At 40.3% G+C, this 21,457-nt stretch overlaps 1 protein-coding gene across 6 annotated transcripts in view; it reads right to left on the bottom strand.

The window, feature by feature from the left end:
* The window catches only part of KIF13A (kinesin family member 13A), a 115,856-nt gene that overhangs the window by 46,328 nt on the left and 48,071 nt on the right, over positions 1-21,457 (bottom strand). For all 6 annotated transcript variants that reach the window (XM_075416841.1, XM_075416842.1, XM_075416843.1 and 3 more), the window contains exons 4-11: positions 20,459-20,519; positions 11,269-11,361; positions 10,587-10,767; positions 9,461-9,548; positions 8,044-8,178; positions 7,399-7,511; positions 2,008-2,119; positions 1,398-1,610 (exon numbers count right to left, since the gene is read on the bottom strand). In XM_075416841.1, coding sequence (XP_075272956.1) covers positions 1,398-1,610; positions 2,008-2,119; positions 7,399-7,511; positions 8,044-8,178; positions 9,461-9,548; positions 10,587-10,767; positions 11,269-11,361; positions 20,459-20,519 — 996 coding nt within the window. The remainder of the gene's footprint in view (positions 1-1,397; positions 1,611-2,007; positions 2,120-7,398; positions 7,512-8,043; positions 8,179-9,460; positions 9,549-10,586; positions 10,768-11,268; positions 11,362-20,458; positions 20,520-21,457) is intronic.

Raw genomic sequence — 21,457 nt, 5'->3', positions numbered from 1 at the left:
CCCTCAGTCGCTCCTTGTAAGACTTCTCCTCTAGACCCTTCACCAGCCTTGCTGCCCTTCTCTGGACACGCTCCAGCACCTCAACGTCCTTCTTGTGGCGAGGGGCCCAAAACTGAGCACAGTACTTGAGGTGTGGCCACCAGTGCCGAGTACAGGGGCACGATCACCTCCCTACTCCTGCTGGCCACGCTATTGCTGATATAAGCCAGGATGCCGCTGGCCTTCCTGGCCACCTGGGCACACTGCTGGCTCATGTTCAGCTGGCTGTCGAAGAGCACTCCAAGGTCCATTTCCATCAGGCAGCTTTCCAACCACTCATCCCCAAGCCTGTAGCGTTGCACGGGGTTGTTGTGACCCAAGTTCAGGACCTGGCACTTGGCCTTGTTGAACCTCATACATTGACCTTGGCCCATCAATCCAGTCTGTCCAGATCCCTCTGCAGAGCCTCTCTGCCCTCAAGCAGATCAACACTCCCACCCAATTTGGTGTCATCTGCAAACTTACTGAAGGAGCATTGAATCCCCTCACCAGATCACTGACAAAGATGTTTAACAAGACTGAGTCCAAAACTGAACCCTGGGGAATACCACTTGTGACCAGCTGCCAACTGGATTTAACGACAGCTCTCTGGGCTTGGCCATCCAGCCAGTTTTTTACCTAGCAAACAGTATACCTGTATAAGCCATGAGCTGCCAGCTTCTCTAGGAGAATGCTGTGGGAGACATTATCCAAGGCTTTACTGAAGTCCAGGCAGACAACATCCAGAGCCTTTCCCTCATTCACTAGGCGGGTCACCTGATCATAGGAGATCAGCTTGGTTAAGCAGGACCTGCCTTTCATGAACCCATGCTGGCTGGGCCTGATGCCCTGGTTGTCCTGCACATGCCTGATGAGCGCACTCAAGACGATCTGCTCCATAATCTTCCCTGGTACCAAGGTGAGGCTGAGAGGCCTGTAGTTCCCTGAATCCTCCTTCCAGCCCTTCTTGTAGATGGGGGTCACATTGTCACACCTCCAGTTATCTGGGATCTCCCCTGTTAACTAGGACTGCAATACGTGTAGTCCACCAATGCAAAAAAAATTTCTGCTAATAACAATGAAGTTGTACCCTAGCTCTTATCTGTGCTGCATCATGCACTGCTTGACATGCATTTCTTCAAGAACAGTCTATTCTGACATGGGTCACCATCAGTACAATGCTGTCCTCATTTAAAAGTCATTCAAAATAAGCAAACATTATACTGGATTTATTTCAGGAAACAAGTTTAATTATTAAAAAAAAGTGAAGACACTTCCTTTTCTCATTTTGTCAGGCTTAAAAAGCAAGCTTGTCTTCCAGACAGAGTATGACATTTCCTTGGGAAACTCAGTTTACATTGTACTGTAAATAATGTTACCTCAGCTTGCGAGAGCTGTTCTTTCAGTTTTTCAACTTCTTCACGTAATTCTCTGATGACCCTAGCATTTGGATCTTCATTCACCACAGCATGATTAACTATCCTTTTGGCTCTGTCTGCATATCTCAGAGTAGAAAGTGTTTCTTCATAGTTGTCTGCTGCTGGACTAATTGTGGCTATCATGGCAGTTTGGCTGTTTCCTCCCAAGTTGTCCTGTAGAGTGCATCCACAGAAAGTTTGAGGGTTAAAAATTGTTCTGAGACTACACAACATCTCTACAAAGATACTTAAAATACAAGTTTACTGTTTAAACATTGAAAGGTATTCTGGATATAAACTAACCAGTATGATCCATAAACATTTCCAGTCACGTACACCCGCTTTGATTTCACTATAACTGAAAATAGCCAAACAGGACTTCACACAGAATTAACACAAGATACACTTACCTGTCCCTATCACTCAGAATAACTTGTAGCTATGAGAGCTCCTTGGCTCATTTCTTTAAAAAAAAGATGAGAAGTCCATGTACATAGAGGTATGCTACAATGATCCTACAAACTATTAAGCTGACACCTTATGAACAGGGTGAACGGAAAATACTCATTACCTTGAGAAGCCATGTGAGTACAGAATCTCTGTAAGGCACAAACTTGTTTTTCCCCTTCCCTGCTGCTTGGTCAGCGAGCGATGATATAACCAAGCCCAGCGTTGAAAGTGATCTATAAATGCAACACAGTAGAACAGCTTTAACACATACTCCAAACATAGATTTAATAAAACACAGAAAAGGGGATTTGCTAAAGAGTTTAATTTATGCTCTGCAGACCTTCATATTCAGTTTTTAAAATATCATAGAACAATTTAAGTTGGAAATGACCACAGGAGATCAGCTAGCCCACTGCCCTTCTCCAAACAGGGCGATGTATTTATTAAAGTTACATATTTGGTATCTACTGTGTTTCATCTCATCTGGTACTAAGATCAAGTTCCAGGACAACTAAGACTAAGTTGAAATATCTTGACATTTAAAATAGTTGGAAAAGTGTAAAGCAGACTGCTTCAGTGCATGGAGAATCACTGCCTTTGATTAGGCATCTACCTTTTCTCAGATTAAATATTTTTCTATCTTCATAACACTGTTACGAGTCAACATTGGCAGCACAGCAAGAATCCCCTGTCTCTACGGACAACGTTTTAAGAGCCCTGGTTCAGTAACAGACTAAAGCTGAACAATTCTCTAGCCATAAGGAGGCATCTTCAAGACAAAGCCAGCTACGGTCCAGGAGAACTAGTCTGCCTGGTGAATCAGTGATCAGCCACTACACAACAATGGAAGACTGCCCACCAGCAGAGACAGATTGGGAGGTCTCTTGACAAATAAGTTAACTTAGAATCGAGGTGAAGCTTCACTAGTGTCTTGTGGGAGGGGCAATAGACCAATCACTCAGTTACAAAAATGGTGCACAAGCACAAAAGAGAAAAGCCCCCAAATTGCTTAGCTGACAGCCACATCCCAAACACAACTCTAGAATCGTGAAGAAAATACAGATAACTCATTCATTCTGGGACATGTACCACTGCTACCAACAGGGGTAACTGTATTAGCAATCTGTGCATTATGTAACCCAATCGGTATACAACCCTGTGTAAATTTTAAGTGACATTGGGGCTCTTGGGGTGAGTATGTTTAAGATAATGAGCTGGTTCAGGAGCCTGAGAACATTAAACAGATGCCTAAAGGGTTTTAAAGCAGACAGCGCTGAAGCCCAAGAGCATACTGGTCTGTCATACTCACGCCCAATTATCCAGCTGCTCTTTATAACTACCAAGGAAAACTTCAGCAGCGTCGCAATCAGATAGTCAAATAAATCTTTAATTGTACAGTTCCACTCCATCCTTTTGAGTTTTCTTTTTAAAGAAGTAGTACTATTTTATTTGATAGGCAGTGTTTGTACAATATTTGTAACAGGGCCTTAGTGCTGCTTGAAACGACCAGTGGTTCAGAAATAACATTTAGAAGATGACAAAAATGTTGCAGAATAATAATTCAAAGAAGATATCTGAGGGTAAGGTAACAAGAACCATTGCACATGTCGTAGAAGACATCCCATACTGCATGTAGCACAAAGTGGTATGAAGACAGCACAGACCCGAAAGCAAAATTAAAAGAAATTTAAGGAGAGGATAGGCAATTGGATCTCCTAAGAGAGCACCATTTCATAAATTTGTCTATAGGGTAACTTTCCAATTCACCTCTGAAAAACTCACAGCAAAAAGGACAGCTAGTTATAGTTTGTGACCTGAACAAGAGCCTAACAACCTCTGGAAGCTTGGCAGGGTGGGGGTGAACTGGTTCTTGCCTCCAGTCTCTGGTCTCCACAGAGAGAGATGACAGCATGCTAAACATGTGAGAGCAAACAGGAGGATGTTGCATGCTGCTCCGCAGCAACCTCCCACAGCACAACTGAAAAGCACCACCCGCATGCTCCCAATGGAGTCCACCTTCAAGGAGCATGATGTTAAAAAGTCACCCTAGCCTCTTTTGCCTCACTTCCTCCTTCCCTCTTTAAATGAGGCGAAACACAAAAACCAAAGCCAGAAACTGAGGGAGGGGGAAAAGGACACTCAGAAGGGGGTTGGGCAGAACAGGGGTTCAGAAAGGCCTACAACTGGACACTATTTCACAGTAGGGCTGCAACACCAATTTGAGTTATGAGCGCTGTATTTTAATGAACAGGAAATCATAAGCTACAGTCTGTTAACACAGGATTAAAAGATGTGATAATATTTCAGCTCCTTATAAATACTGATTTTATTTTAAGACTAACTGTTAACATCTGCAATAAAAGCCAAACTGGAGTCACTTCTGTATTCTGCTTGGGATTTCATAATACAAAGCTGTTTAAATACTTCAAGGAAAGCAGTAAAAGAAATTTACTGCGCCACGAAGTAATTACAGGACTCATCGGCTGCTTTCCTTCATGCTAAATGATGCATCAGAGATCCATCATTACTTTGATCCTATCTCGCGCTGCTTGTATAATGAGTCAACCCAAGCCGTCAGCGCACGGCGGACTGAGGCAGCCCAGAAGCAGCAGAACAAGCCAAGGTGGTGGAAGAGCACGGGAAGGTGCCATTTCTGCACACTCCCTGGCTCTTGCCCCCCTTCCCCACGCCCACCCAGGCTGCCCTTGCTGGGGAACGGCGGGAAGCTCGCACACTCCCACCCACAGGCCCGAGCTCGCACCATTTTAGGGGAGGTGGTGCTTCCTCACCCCAGGGAAGAGCTCTGTCCCTAAATGACACCCACTCAAGCTACCTCTGTACAATTTACAACCGATCTCTCCAATGAGCAGAATCCACTTTTCTATTAGTTAACTCTAAATACAAAAACCCTCCCTAAAATCAGCTTGGAGCCAGACCTGTCCCAACCCATGCCTTCCCTTCCCCTACATGCCCCCTCCTTGGCAGTGTTCAAGGCCAGGTGGGATGGAGCTCTGAGCAACCTGGTCTAGTGAAGGATGTCCCTGCCCATGGCAGGGGGGTTGGAACCAGATGATCTTTAAGCTCCCTTCCAAACCTTACTATTCTATGATTCTACATTTTAAAGGCTTCTTTTTGCATTCTCAAGTTAAAATGACAACAGCTATGATTTTACTAATCATAGTTAAAATTGCAGACTGCTCACAGAAAGTTTTTCTCTTAGCCACTAATTGACACCCTCCTCCTACTGTTATATTCTAGAAGTTCTCTGACTACACCACAAAGAGCTGTTGAGCACCTGCGTGTCTATGCTCAGTATGGGAACTCGCACATCCGGAGGAGGAACAAGCACATCCAGCTTTCCTATGAGGTATGGTAAGTCTCCCAAAAACATCGATAATAAAGAGCAGACGCCCAGCGCCTTCACCAAGGCACCTCTGCATCAGCTCTGAGAAAAAACAGAAGTAATTTTTATTACAACTTTATGAAGATGTTAACAAAGCAACACCACTTTCCGTTGTTGCAGTCAGTGGGAGAGCAATCCCTCGCCTTCCCTCTGCAACATGCTGTCCCAAGACAGGAAAGAGAGTTTACAACAGCATGAGCTGTGGGACAGAAGCACCAGCTGCCAGAGCCCTAGTCAGGTTTCATGCAGAAAGCAAAGAGCACAGAAACCCACAGAGACTGGTTGAATGTCACACTATGCATTTTTTGGTATGCACAGTTCAGCATACATTTTCCCTGTTTATAAATACATAAACAGGTATGTTATTTCCAGATTCTTCTTCAAGGCAATAAACATAGCACAAGCAGCAAATTTATTTGCCAGGTAACTTCAGCAGCTCCATTTTTTAATCTCATTGAACAAAGTGCATGGTACCAATTTACGTTATTGCTTTTTTATAAAAGAATAAAAAAAAAATTTAAAAAGGAGCCAACGTATTAAGGTATATGGTTTAAATATTCTATATTACTCCAGAAAAGATTATTGCCTTTCCCTATTAAGTAAGGTGCATCCCACTCAAAAGAAGACCATACACAATGTTCTATGAAGAATTAGTCTACTAAACCATGTATACCAGTTTTGAGGCTTCCAGTAAGGCTGACTTTATAAAAGCTCCAAGTAGCAGCAAAAGTCTAACAGAAGACACCAAGCACAGCACAACAAATTCTCCTGCCTATCAGTTCCAGAAGAGATTGCAAATAAAGAATGCTTAATAAATGGACTAAGTAATATAGATTTACACCATATCAAAATCTAATTGATAGGAAAATGTAGAGCTGTCCACTTTGGTTTTTAAAATATCTTTTACAGAAAAGTTTGGTGCTTGTTTCTGAAGTCCTGTATTGACAAACATGTTCAGCATGGGCAAAATAACCTTCCCTTACTACATCAATGCCCTAGAAGTTTAAGACTGAGTAAATATTCTAATAGAAAAAAAAAAAAGGGAAGTCTTTGTTATCTGTAGCTACGCTTGCAGTTTGTTGACAGCTGTTGGGAGAGTTGGCATTTGAATTCTTCCCCAAGATCTAGAAAGGAATATTTAATCTCACCTTTTGTTTATGCAAAATACAAATACAGTTTCTAGCAAAACCAATCTGAATTTAACTGGTAGCCTGTGGGATAAAGGTATAATACCTGCCATTAGGGAAACAGAGCCACATCATTTTGTTTCACAAGCACTATGCCAGTGTGGCTACCAGTATAATGCATTAAACACAAAGTGGATTAGAAATTAAGCTAGAAAGAGCAAACATATTCAAACTCTAAAAAGAGATTAATTTAAAACGATTTTAAGCATGAATGCTATTCAAACACACTCTATGCTGTCATTGTTAACTTAAAATATCAAAACCTTTTGTAACATTTTAAAATCAAATTGAAAAAGCAGTAGCTTTTAACGTAACAGTTAAACTCTTTCTTTCCCATGAAAATTAGTACATTTATTTAAGACAGCAGTAATAGCATAGTAAATTCTTGCTTTTGGGCAATAACACAGTTATTAAGGTAAAAAAGTGACTAGAAACTTGTCATTACTTGAGTACAAATGCCCAAGGCAATGCTAAACTAACACAGCTTCATTCTGATCTGGTTTTCTTAAACTGCAAATTATACTCTTACGTATTTTAATATGTGTTGGAACAAAGCTATTCAACTCTGCAACTTTGCATGATTTCCTTAAGCAGACGATGAGACAAACACATAAGCCTGGGGACAGGGTGTATAAATGAATCACAAGAGGTATATGCTTAATTAAAAAGCACTGCTGTCACTTTTTCCAGATAAAATTCTTGTAGCCCTCATCTGAGTCAAGTATGAATCAGGGTCCCTGCGCCGATGTGAAGAAACACATGGTGTTCAGCACACAGCAGCGGAAAGAGCCATATTGAACTGCTTCTGATGAGGTCCGTCATCTGAACTGACTTGTGGCAAGCACACTAAGAGAGAAAGCCAAGGAAACACAGTCATTCTTACAAAATTAAGCTTTGCAACCTGTCTATGACAATGTCTTACTTGTTTATGTTGCTGCCTTCCTTCAGACGTTCTCCTGCAGCTCCCGTTTTGGACACTCTCTCACTCCCAGCCAAATCCACCAGACTGACCTTGCTGACCTTCTCTCCAGAATTCTGTGCAGATATAACACGGGAGAACAACAGCTAAGGAACACTGGCACAAAGCGCTAACACTGGCACCGTGAAACACTGTTCTTAATAATGTGGCTTCATTATCAAGTATTAAATTCCAGATATGAGAGAAGAAGGAATTGTCAGAGTTTTTATAGCTCTTAAAGAGAGTCACCCACATTTTATAGTAAAGGGTGAAGCACTAATACATCAGAATTGGCTGTGTGGTAACATCAATAACCTTACTGGCAGAGTAGGCCACTAAAACATATCAACTGCAGCAACCGTTAAGAACTAAGGCAGGTTTCATGGTGGCAACATAATCTTAAAAAGTGACCCAACTGTTTGCTTTATCTGGTGTGCTTCCTCACTCTTCCAGGGTTCTCTCCATCTTAGGTTCTTGCCAATACTTGATTGTATTGTAAACCCCATGGCATTAGAGGCAGAAGCACAGCTAAACAGATTGCATATATGTGGAAAAGGAGGGAAGAAGAATTCGCCATAAATTCTTAAGTTAATCAACAGAAACACATACACCAGAATGCAGGTCATAAAGCGTCTGAGTCACTATAATGTTGAATACAGCATGAGAGCGGCTGCTTTCTTCATTCATGTTGGTTGCAGCAACTGTTCGTGATTTGTTTCCCTCCGACATCAGTGACTCAATATCCTAGAGCAAAAAGAGTAAAAACCGATGTTAGGATAAAAGCAACTACTGTGCTTGCTGAACAAAATCCCCATCTAGATGGAAGGGTGTGTACGTGTGGGAGAGGGGAAGAAGGAAACATAGAAATAACGAGAAAATTCTTTGCACATTGAGATGTATCGGTACGGTGGGTATGTAATTCCACTAAACAACATTAAACCGCATCTCTGTTTTAAACACTACACTTGAAAGCCCAGCAACAACATCCAAAGCATCTTCTCCTTATCTGCTGCTGAAACACGTTGGCATCATCCACTTCAGAGATCATACTGTTTAATGCCAGCAATCAGGTCAGCACAGATTTACTTACAGAAGTGAACACAATGCGTCTACTGAACTGCACTATCTTCACTTAATTGGCTCAAAGGGTTACCTCACTTGGAATCTGTACCTTCCCACATATGTAAAAACAAAGACAATTATGCAGAATCTGATACATGTGCTTGCTGAGTCTTCCAAAACAGTTTCATAAAAGACATCAACCAGAAACTAGGTATGAACAAAATTCGCTATAATTTGAACAAATAAGATATGCTTCAAAGTATGCAACTCACCACAAAAGCTTCAAAACAGCTGTTCTGCTCTAATATGCACGCATGCTCCAGAAAAATAAAAATCCCCATAGAAAAGCAAAACGGTTCCCATAAAATACTACACAAAGAATGAACTTCTTTTTAAAAAACAACATTTCCACATCAGCTTCCTTATAAATAGGAAGGCCTATGCAATTCATACAACTGCACCACTTTAATTATTTCCATTGTAGTTATAGTTCGTTGACTTCTATAATACTGATTTATTTGAATGTGTTTTAGTAACTCAAGTGGGCTCAGATACTGTCAAGATTTAAATTATGAATTATATAGGCCACATTGTAGTTCCTCATGCAATATACCTGTTTAAAATAAGAGGTCACATTCAACAATCAAAGGAACTCATGCTAGAAGATTAACACACTTATTTTGGAAGCCTCCTGCATCAAGAAAACATTGTGTTCTTGACGTATACTACATGCATCGAAAACTGCAAAACAGGTATACTATTAAATTTTTAACATAAAGGCAAATCCAATGCTTCTACATGAAATGAATACTCGTGAAACTTTAGAGAAGATCTTTGCGATTGCCGGAGACCATGAACACTTAGAATCAAAATGTTTGGACAGACACTAGGTTACCTTTCCTGAGTTTCCTATTGCTTATGTACATAGGTGTTATTGCTAAACTTGTCATTGGTTTAGTTTTACCTCAAAGTTTGTAACAGCCAGCTGAGACAGGCCATCCACGTACGGTCCCAGCACTTTGTGCTCTCGAACCTTCAGGGACTGCCGACTCCTATGGAATAAAGTAGACTTTATGCACAATCCACTAGTGTGAATCTTATTGAAAAACAAGAATTATAGTATGAAATTATAACAATCTTCTACATAGCAGAAGTCAATTTATGTCTTTTAATTGTAACAGGAGGAAAAAAGTCTTCCAGAACTCTTTTTAACTTGAATTAACAATAAAGACTCAAATTAATCTAACCGGTTTTAATTTATATACATGAATTATTTTTTAATGTATCCTCCCACTTCAGTATCTGTGGCTGGAACAAAACCTGAAATGCCTTATTCGGCAGAAAGAATGCTGACAAAAAAGGAAAAAAAAAAAATCCTCTCCCCTCTTCCCAGCAATTTGCTAAAGCTTCAACTTTTCTTGCGTTTTCCACACTTTATTGACATATATCAAAAGTAAGTCTCAAATCCACCTTTTTAAGCAACTTGCACCTTTTTCACCTAGTGCAATTATGCTCAAGAACCAAAACATATACCACATATATGAATGCTCAGTTGAAAAAGACCTCTCAAACTATCTCTTGTCTAGACATCTCCAAGCCAGAGAGCCTAACCAGTACTTTTGTGCAGACAAAACAGAAGAACAGGTACCAAGAGTATACTCTGAGGTGTCACCCTTCCACATTCAAAAAGTTCAATGTCTAAACCATGAGAACCAAGTTGTAAATAAGCTTCAAACTCCTAGTTGATGAAAATTCTTACCCGAATATGGTCTGGATCATATGGCAAAAACAACCCAGAATTTACTTGCACATAGTCTTGCCTTCTGGTGGTAAACTACTTCATACAGTTTTTGTTTGCATCATTATGATGGTATCCTAATGTTTAAATTGATCCATGACAGTTACCATTTCATATACAAGCTTTACACAGATATTCTCTTCTTTCTGGTGTTTGGTATCTAATCCTTTCTAAAGAAGTTGTATAAACATACACTGAAAAAAACCTTCTCAAGGGCTTCCAAAAGTGATTTCTACTTTTATAGTTTGAGACAAAAATAAGGAAGGCTGTGGGGGAGAGTGAAGCTACTCACCCTTTTGGGTCAAGCAGATCTCTCACTTTCTCATTGTAGATTTCCATGTAGGACACTTCAACTTTAAAAGTATGAGATTCATTTTCTTCTACAGAGATTCTCTGAAATAAAGCACAACAGAGCCGTGGGATCAGACCCAGCTGCTCTGCATTGCCCATCATTGAAAAGGATTTTCCTGAACCTAAAGGAAAAATGGAGAAGAAAATGCTTTAGAATGTAGTTTGAACTACTCCTTTGTTTATGAAGCAGATGTTTTAATTCTCTTCTTATTCCTCCAGAAGCACGTTTCAGAACAACATGACATGCTATTCCAGACAGACAGCTTGCTCTTCGGACTACAAGGTACATGTAAAGAAATTAGAAGTTATCTTACAGGTTTCTTTCAGCAGGGCCATTACTTGCGACCCCTCTGAACACACTCAAACACAAAGACAGAATGAACCATCAATAAGAACTATCCTTTCCAGCTCTGAAAGTGGACTCAACACTTACTAACTAGGAACTTTTTTACACAGCTGCTTCAAAAACTTTACATTGTCACTGGGCATGCTAAATGTTTGACATTTAACATGATATTTCAAAATACAATTTAAAAATATTATCTAGTTCAGTATTTATGTTTTCTTCTTCCCACTTCCCATGTGCACAAAGGCATTCTGTCCCTTTGGCACAGGAGACTCACCTGTCTGTCCATAGGCAAAAATACAAGCATTATATCCCTGAAAGGCCTTTTCAAGAATTCCTTCTCCAAGGCACTTGAACACCACTTCTTGACCTAGAAAATAATTATTTTTAAGTTTATTTTAAATTGAATAATAGACTAAAATTTACTGAAAGCAAGGGAAAAAAAAAGTTTGCAAATTATTTTTTACTATTGAGCGCACTGATGAACAAACAAATGATTTCATGTACAGCTGAGTGACAAGTTCAAAACTGTTGCATGAAACTAGTGTAACAGCTAACCTGTGTTTAAATATATTGCTGATTTTTCTGTGAAGGGAGCAGTTCTTCGAGATGTGTCATATAAGTTCAATGCTTAGAAAATAACAGATGTCTAAATCCTGTATTATTTAAGTGTAAATTTTGCAATTAACATACATTCTTTAATTACAAACTATACCCAAAAGAGTTCTGTAACAGAATTACAATGAAACCCATTAGCAAACTAGAACATTACAGGTACAACAAATACCCTGCTAGAAATAGTAGTAGTAGTTGTCCTGGGAATGGGCCCCAAGTTTCACTGTAAGCTATTATGATTCAACCCATGGCAAGGTGATGCTGGAACCAAGATAAAAGCATTCCGATGACATTTAGGGAGGAAATGCGTAATAGGAGGCTGCGAGACTTCAGAGCTGTTTGAGGATATATTCTGGCAGATCCATAGTTTGAAACCTCAGCTGCAGAATTTCATAGTCTGAAAAATGTCTCCCTGTGCCACGCAGATTTTAGAAGTGCATCAATCTCTTAGATGTGGAAGATGAAAATAGGCATAATGCTTCTGGGGTTTTTTAATAGGAAAGTCCAGAATTTGTACACCACAAAGAGGGTTGGTCTGCTTGGAGTTCTGATCACAGAACTACACCAGCTGTGAGCACACCCAAAAGAAGCAGGGCTGAGCTAAGGACAGTATTTATACACCTTCTGGTGTTTGGTTTTAAACTTACATTCACTGCCCAGTGACTTTCTGAACAGTTATGGTTAGCTGCATCCCTCATTTTGGTAATTTAGTTTCAGCAGTTGTCAGTTAAAAGAAATTATTTTGTACAGTGGATGCAATAGTGACTTCTGTATTTCTCAAAACGGAACATACTGGCATAAAAAAAAAAATCTAGCTATACCTTTATACATTGCATGAGAATATTTACACCCTATGATTCTTGAGTAATTGGTAGACCAGAAAATTCCTGTAGAACAATATGTGGAATGATTTACAGACATGCAAATATGGCTAAAGAGTAGTACGTTACTTCTTTTTCCTTTTACCTCATTTCTCTTCTGCTGTAAAGGAATCACTAGTGCAGCAATGCCTTATCAAATAGTCTTTGGGTATCTTTCCCATTGAATTTCTAAAATTCTAAAGTGTCCCTGCTCCTTGGATGAACACAGTTCAGAAATTCTGAATACAGAAGTTAAAACCAGGGGAGAAATTGCTGTATTCTGGAATAACTTCGTCTCCTTGCCCATGCACATTTCCTTCACTTCTCATTCGCTTGAGGATCATTTGATCATTTTAGGTCTACATTGAGAGAGCACTGTTTGATAACCTGGAAACAGCTATAACAATGTTAAACTACTGAGGAATCAATGAATAAAATGTATCAGCAGAAGATTTTAATGAAAAAGTACAATACACAAAAATTTGCTTTCCAAACAGCTCCTGAGAGCACATTTTAAAGTTACCAAATATCAAAGAGGCAGGGAACCACCTACTATGTTGCTGAACAAGAACACAAAATCAAGCAAAGATTCAAGCTGAGTTTAATTATTAAGAGAGAAAAGCATACATATTCCACAATGATTGTGAGTGGACAAAGAAATTTGTCATTTCTAACATCTGTCAGAAAAAGAAAAAACCTTCTATCACCCACTTCTGATCAGCAATAAAACAGTAACCTCCTCCACGTTTCCCAAGAAAAAACAGGTATCAAAATGTTATAAAACTGTGCACAGTCATGAGAACCGTAAGATGACCTACAGAATTTCTTACTGCTACATACTGGGAAAGGAACCCAGTTCAAATCTCACAGGCAAAGCTGGATTTTTTTTCAGAAGAGATTTAATTTTCAAACAGTCAACACTAAAACTGAAAGTCAATCGGACACTGACACATAGTTCGAAAATGGTGGGTTTATTACAGTTTTTAAGAGCTCAGTAATACAAACCTAGACAAATGGGTCACTAAAGAGTGACGTTTATAGTAACCGGCAAGCCTTAGGTGCCTGACGCACAGGCCATCAGGTCAGGGAAAGCATACCCGAGGCCACCAGGGAGCCCAGAGCAAGTGTACAAGCTGCTAATTCTCCGAAGCCGGGATCTCCCGCCTGCCCATCTCTTCGAGGAAAGGGGAGCAAAGCCTGGTGAATTTTTCTTGCAGACCACAGTCTAAATAATCTTGTTTCCTCTAAGAAGCAATACAGTTAACCTGGAATCATGCAGTGAGAAAGATCATCAGACAGTGTTGTTGGATGCTCTGTAACTCCAGTGACAGCACGTGGCACCGCCCCCAACGCTGCAAGGTGGGAAACCTCATTAACCCAGTGATAGCGCCGCTCTGCTAATCGAAATGTGAGAAACACTGGTGGATAGATGTCCACTCGGTTCTGAAGACATACTGGAAAGCAATGTCACAACAACACGGAAATCTTTTACAGAAACCTTTTCTACTTTCACCAGACAGCTGTAACTGCCTTCATAGCTTCAGGACATTATCTGTGCATTTTGGCAAGCACAACTGCAAGCCTGACACCAACAGCAGAAAAAAGAAAATACCTAAGAAAGAGCAAATGAATAACTCAGGATCTCAGAAGGCCACTTCCAGCAGGAGACCAATCCAAGAATCTTTCCGTCAGCTCTTAGGACTGAAGATTTTCACATGTTCAGCACTCCTGACATGCTCAGACATTCTGCCATAAGCACATAAACCGAGATAATAAACACCTCTTTTAGCCATAACCATACTAAAGATATTGAAGCTTTCAGCATTTGAAACAGTATCTATGACTTATCTGAAAGCTAAAGGAAACCCATTCTCCTCTCAGATTTACATTTTAACCTACATAAATTCCTGGAACTTTCAAATGCTTGTGCTATTACTATGCAGCAAGGGCATTGAGTATAGCACTTTGAAGCTAAAAAGTTTTTTCACATGTTCTCTACCTACTGAAATGGCTGGGTATTTCATTGGTAAAAATAAGAACAAAAGTAAAGGTAGCAAAGTATGGCAGTATATGTGTTAATAATGGCTATTAAGTTATTAATAATTCCAAAAATAAAAAGTTCACATTATCTGCCCAAAGAGCTCTAACTGAAAATCTTAGTTGGAATCTGAGCCAGCATGAATTATCAGAACATTTAAATTCAGAAAATATGTAAGATAATAAAAATTCCCCGAAAACACAAAGATAAATCAATACCATGACATGCAAGAACACTACAACACACATCATTATCAGAATGAGATATTTAAGTCTTCTCTCTCTTGTATCTCTATGCTCTTTCCCCTTTTCTTCCTCCAAATCATTCCCTTACATTTTCTGAAGCCCTGATTGGGAGATCCGATTTGACAGCGTTCCTAGGGAAACCCACAGGTTGCAGAGAAGCCCTAGGACCTGTTCTCAAAATTTGCAGGATGAGGCCAATGACATTTACAAATACAGCTTATACACTCTCAGCTCAGTAGATTGGTGACAGATAGCAGACGGAAGAAAAGGGAGGGGAGGAAAAAGCACCACACCCTTTCCAAAACTCCCTTTTAAAAAAGTTAACAGTTGCAGTCTTTCCTAAGATCTGTTGGTTTAGCGACAAACACATTCAAGATATACTGTAACAAAAATCGGTTTCAGTGTCTGTTTTCCAGATGTCTAGCATTTCTAGTCCACAACAACCCCTCGATCTGAAACAGGGATCACTGTCTCATCTAGCAGAGATTCCTTCAGCCAGGTCACGACTGCAATGTGATGACACATCGCTGCCGCTCCTGAACCCCCTCCCTTACATGGCAAAAATAGCTAGAACCAAGTAACAACTTCTTATGTACAGCACTGAAAATTCAAGTCTCTTTATGGCTTAATCTCTAACCCAGAACATTTTAATAAACAAATCTTGACAGCAAGAAATTGCAGTTGGTTCCACGACTTAATAGTTAACATAAAACTCAGTCTGCGGAGATCAGAATTATTAGAAGTTCTACTAGATAACGTTTTAAAAGAATCGCTCTAAAACTGGGAAAAAAGATGTCTATGGTTCACCTTAAAAAGAACCCAAAAGCACAACAGCTAGCATCATCCAACTATCACAGCCTAACACTCCAGTATTGACAAAGCACCGGAGTCTTAAACCTCTTAAAGTTAAATTCTAAGCTTTAATCCAATGAGAGGTCTTGAGCACTTCAAACTAGGCACTGCAGCATTCACGTTTGAAGTGCCTGACCTGCACAGTATTAAAACCATACTGAATAATTAAATTTCCTCAAAAAAAGTGTACAGGTCAGGCATAAGCTGTGTGACACAAAATTAAGTCCTACGTACTATGTAGCGTGCCCTCTAAAAACAGTCAAGGGAACAGTAAGACAGTGATACACTTCTCCCACATAACAGCTTAAATGGGCAGGCCTGAACTACAAACAGACACTCCTGCCTGCTCAAAATCCACAATTTGCAATCTTTCACAAGGGTAGAAGTGCGGTAGAAGCCACCTGCCTAGTTTGTTTCCTTTCGAAACAGCCACTGGAACAGCAGTAGTCAGCACATACACATTTCATATGAAATTCAAGCTTAGCCCAAAGTCAGGTGTTTAGCCTCTCAGGACAATGTATCCTGCAGAAACACAGATCTGAAATTTCAGGCCGAACATCATGCAGCTTAAAGATTTTAAGAAAAATCCATCGTCAGTTCAGTACAGCGTGGGGTCCTTGGAATGGAGCCAAGTGCTACTGTAGTTATTTAGACGATGTCTTGAATCCTTCCCAAACTGAAGGGTTTCTTTCCTTCCCTTTAAAAATCCACTTCACTGCAGAATTCAGTAAGCTCTTACTGTTGTCTAGGTTCCTTCCTAAAAAGAATTCTTTGTTCTCTTCTCAGAATTTCTCAGTGTCCTCCCCTTCACCAGAATGCCGAGCTGTTACTCCTGGCTGTGAGCTTTTCAAGGCAAGCAGGTGTGTCCTTCTCCACGAACTGACTCTTGACCCATTCAAGTCAAGAAACAAACAGCAATCAGAAGCTATTTTGCATACTCCCAAAACATCTCTCCTACAGCCTACCAGGCAAAGCTCATCCCTTTTCCAGATGAAGGCAAACTCATTCTGTCCTATAACCAGCTTCCCCTCCCTCCTCAAAAATCTATTTCATTGACCCATTTTTGGTTGGGTTTTTGTTTGGTTTGGGTTTTTTGGCTGTTTTTTCTGTCCTTTCAGGTAAGAGGCTCATATACTTGCCAAGCACCCAACTACATCCTTCAGAATCAAACCACCAAAAAAGAGACCCAGGAGCCAGCATGTGATGACCAGCACAAACCCAGAGGTCTGTAACCATTTCTTGTTTGGAACAACGCAGCCACAACTTGTTCGGAGACACACAGCCTCAGTATTTGGAGTAGCCCTCTACCTGTTATTTGGTTGGATTACAAACAGAAAAATCCACTTTAATATGAACATTTCACTCTCAGTCTTCAGAGCAATTCAGAGGGGGTTCTGCATCTCACAATCTCAGGTCGTTAAAGAGCCTCCATCTCTCGCAGAATCTGAAACCAAAGCATCACTCCCACACAGGTCTTGTGAAAAAGCTTGCTCCTCCTTTGTGCTCCAGACTCCCTGCTGTCTTCATGAGAGGTGCAAGCCTGCAAGGACAGCTGCAAAGATGCCCTCTATAGATGTTTTTCCTCACATAAAGGTAACCGTCACTATTTGTTAGTGATATTACTGGATCATTTTAGAATTTAGAACCCAATTTCCACTTTAATGAAAAAAAAAATTGCTAAAAAAGCAAATTCTGCTATCAACAGCCTACTTCTGTACTGTGACTGGGGGGGGGGGGGCAGAGAGGAGAGTTTAACATTTTGTGCAAATGGAGTTATTGAAATGTAAGTTAGAAACTAAATACACAGCATTAGCTCTTCACAGCAACTATCCCCATAAATATGAGTGCAGAAAAAAAAATTCGTACATACAAAGTAAGCCTTAGCTTCAGCCAAAAAAAAGGTGACGATAACTCACAGAACGAGTTTAGTGTAAGAGAATGAGATGGCCCCATTTCAGGGTCAGCCGTGCTCTCCCACTACCCATGCGATTAAGTCTAGCCAAACAAGAGTCTTGCTCTTGTCCAAACAGTATTAATAAGTGCTAGCAGTATTGTGATCAATCAGCAAAGTTAAAAATAAAACCAGCCCATAATCACGTGTGATAGCTTTCAGGAGCCTGTAACAAAGGTGCATTTCCACGAGAGCACAAACTTTGGTTTTGTTGACATTAAAAAAAAACCCAACAAAACCAACACCACAAACATGGGAGAGTTATCCACATAAATCAACACAGAATTCAGACCTGTGTTGTCTGTGGCGCACACCATGCTGTGGATTTTCCGAGGTCCCACCTGTCAATCAACAAACCCTTTCATATAGTACGACATACACAGCAACGGATCTATTCAACCTAACGCAAGCTGAGCATGTATTGGTTCTGCACAGAGCAATGACAGACAGGGTAGCCTAGTACTTGAGAATCTCTTGTTAAACCTTTCACTATTGCATCTTCCACTCTATTTGTGACGCAGATAAAAGGGTTTTTCCAGTAATTCCATCTGTCTCGCATACCTTTTTTATTTCAAGAATTTTACTTCAGCTTGAAGCTCATATATTACATTTACAAGCACTCTGGACTTAGCTATCAAGCTTTCTACATGTTTCCTTTTATTTGTGCAACTAATTACTGCTCTTGCCAATGACGTTAAACTTCTACATCCACATACAGTTCCTTCAGGTAGGGAGGACTTCATGCGTCTGTCTAGCTTCCAGCTCAGCACCCCTTCTGTAGTCCAGCATCCAGTCAAGAAATTACAGTTTAGCTCAAAAAAGTCAGGTTGTCAGGTGGCTTGTTTGGACTCTTTGCTTGTTAATTCTGTAACAGTCTCTGGTACGACCCCTGGACATAGGCAACACGCATATTTGCAGGACACCTAGGACAACTGGGTGTTTGTTCCACAAGGCAAAGGAATTATCAAAAAACCCAACCGAAACCAGTTATCGTGGGTTTTTTTGTATAGTACAGTGATTTAGGCCACGCTGTGAAAGAGACTTAGGGCACCTTAACGCTACACGTACATAAAAACTGAAATCTTGCCATTTTGGCATTTGGTTTGTTGGCTCCAAAACAAGAAACGCTGCTGCAGTATGGGATAGGATCAGTTCATGCACAAGCAAGTGAACAAACCAACAACCCAGTAACTTAGGCCTGAAATAGTTTTGGGATTTTTTTAACTTTTATTTTGATATTCTGCCAAATTCGTTATGTTCTAGAACACAAGGGCTGAAGTCATAAGTTAACTTCAAGACCACATAAAAAAAAAAAAAAAGAATCAGTGAAAGTATTGTTTTTCATATGCCAGTCTTATGCTCACAGTCTTAGCATATTTCTGCAAAAAAACAAGGAAAACAGTTTTGGGTTTTTTCCACCGTCAGAAACATTATCTGTAATGGACAAAAATCCCCACCTTATAGCTAGCTCTCTGGCCAGTAAGAAAATGCAAGAGATGCAGGCAACAGCTTTCTAGAATCCAGTCAAACAAGAGGTTCATCTGCATAGAGCTAATAAAACTTCAGTTCTCGTGTAAGATGAATGGCAACTTCTGAAATAGGCTAAAGAAATGTAGTTTTGATTCAAATTAAAAATAAACAGACCTAGGATCCCACTGAATTCATCTGGAGATGGGTCAAACCAAGCCAGAAACAAGTTTAACCGGTTAGGGGTGTTTCTCTGGTCTGCCTCTCTACCAGTGGGTTGGCACCATGGTGAACCCAATAGGTGCAGCTCCCACCTGCACATTCGGGGCACACGGGGCCAAGATTGGGGTGCGTACCACCACCTCCTTTCTTCAAAAGGAAACAGAAGTGTACAGGCACAACAGGAAGTGCTGCATGCGCCAGTGGCTCTACCAGCCTGAACTGTGAACATCACACCGTGCACCTGCTCAGTGCAAACAATTACTGAAAGACGACCCGACACACAACTGCCTTCCTGAAGAAACCAGGATCTTTGCTCAGGCAAGTAAGAAATACAGTGGAATCTATGATGAAGTGCAACCCCTCAGACCTGGGATCTGACACCAGGGGCTACAGCAATCAGAGATATATTTTAGCACAAGTATATGATAGTTCATTTACTAGACCACTGATCTCAAACTTTGAGCTAATTAACCCTACCAACCTTCAAAATTTCTTAGGGGCCACAAAATTTCATAGTATCAGTACCTAAACTGAATGCTATTTTTTTCTCCTTTCCACGGACCACAGCTTTGAAACTCCAGTGTTCAGATCTGCCTCTATCAAAATGAGTCCTCTTATAAAGTATGAATATGCTAATACACAAATCCAGTTGTGAGAAAACTAACCCCTGGGATTACAATCCTATCTGGATTACCCAGCTTTCGCAAGGAAAGAGTCACAAAGCTGATCACTGAAAAACACTAGGGATCTGATCCATCAGACTATGAATGACTTGAAAGACCTGAAATAGCCACACCATCCGAGGAGAACATGCTTTATTCCTCTGTCGTGCACAGGAACGCAGAGCACTGAAAATGCATGCCTTCACCACTAGCATTAGTCAGAAGTAATTTCTAATGCAGGCCTGAAATTTCATTTTAAGTGACAGAAACAACTCTCATAAGAGGCTCTTCCAGGGGATAGAAAAAGAACATTATTTTTAGAGGTAAAAGCATCCCTCCTGAACAGTGCACTGGGCACCTTAAAGCTTGCATTCCTTCTAAACCGGGGTGCTAGCACTCTGATGACTCAATCTCTGTGAAAATGAGCAGTCTGCTTTTACAAAGAAGTCACTTGAGCATCACAGTACAAAACCCAAAAAACCCACAAAACAAAAGCCCAAGTTCTCATATGTTCTCAAATTCTTTACATTGTCAAATGTACAGAAAATAGTTTACCTGCATACTTTGTGGTGTTTGATTCATCCATGGACCAGAAGCAGTGATCAAAGGCAAAAACCTGTAGAAGCACACAAGAAGACAGATAAGGACCTCTGGCTACAAGACACTTGTCTTAAAGCAGTACAAATCCATGACTGTTTAATTGCAGTTATCCTCTACTGTTTCTACAGATTCTAAAAAAGAACTGTTAAAAGGCTCCATCAGCAGGAATGCTTCTGGAAAATCTTGAGAGTTGTAGAACTGCAATACTTCTTTTCTATCTGTATTATACAAAATACAAAATACTGCTTACTGTATCCCTTAATACAGACTTCAAAACACAGCCAAAACCTAATAATTAGCTCCACTCTTCTCTAGGCACTCATGCCAACAGAAGTTTCTGCCAACAGTAATGAAGTGGCACCAAAAGAACTCAATATACAGAACTTGTTGAGATGACGATTTAGCAGACATTAACACAAGACACACAAAAGCTTCACCATGGGTTGGGCTTCTGGTGCTCAAAGAAAAGCATTACTACTTACAAGCCTTAAGGAACAAATAAACAGTATCAGATTACCTGCCTAAACTAAGAGTACAGTACTGGGTCTCAGCAGAGGAAGCTCAAAAAACACACATGGAAAATGTAGCTTTATTATACAAACAAGCTGTCAGAGCCTGCTCTAATGAAAAGACTTAGTATCACCTCAGCCAAGAGTTCCAACTAGGTAGAAATCGAGTGAGATTCAATACTGTGCTCATTGGGCTTGTGAACCTGGAACAGTGTCCTGTAAAACCATTTAGCAGGTTGGGATTGTAGATTTTCCACATTTTAACATGGTAAATTGACTGTGGATGAGTTAATAATATAGATTCTTTTTTTTCTTTTGGGATCCCTAGAGATGGGGAAAAACCCCAAATAACCTTCTTTAGTAAAACTTTGCCTAGTCCAAGACTTTCTTTGCCTGGTCTTCCAAAAGCTTATCTCCTTAATGAGACAAAGAATGCAGGTCAATG

Source organism: Opisthocomus hoazin, chromosome 3 (assembly GCF_030867145.1).
Source record: "Opisthocomus hoazin isolate bOpiHoa1 chromosome 3, bOpiHoa1.hap1, whole genome shotgun sequence".
Classification (NCBI taxonomy): domain Eukaryota; kingdom Metazoa; phylum Chordata; class Aves; order Opisthocomiformes; family Opisthocomidae; genus Opisthocomus; species Opisthocomus hoazin.
This window is presented reverse-complemented; position numbering and strand designations above follow the sequence as displayed.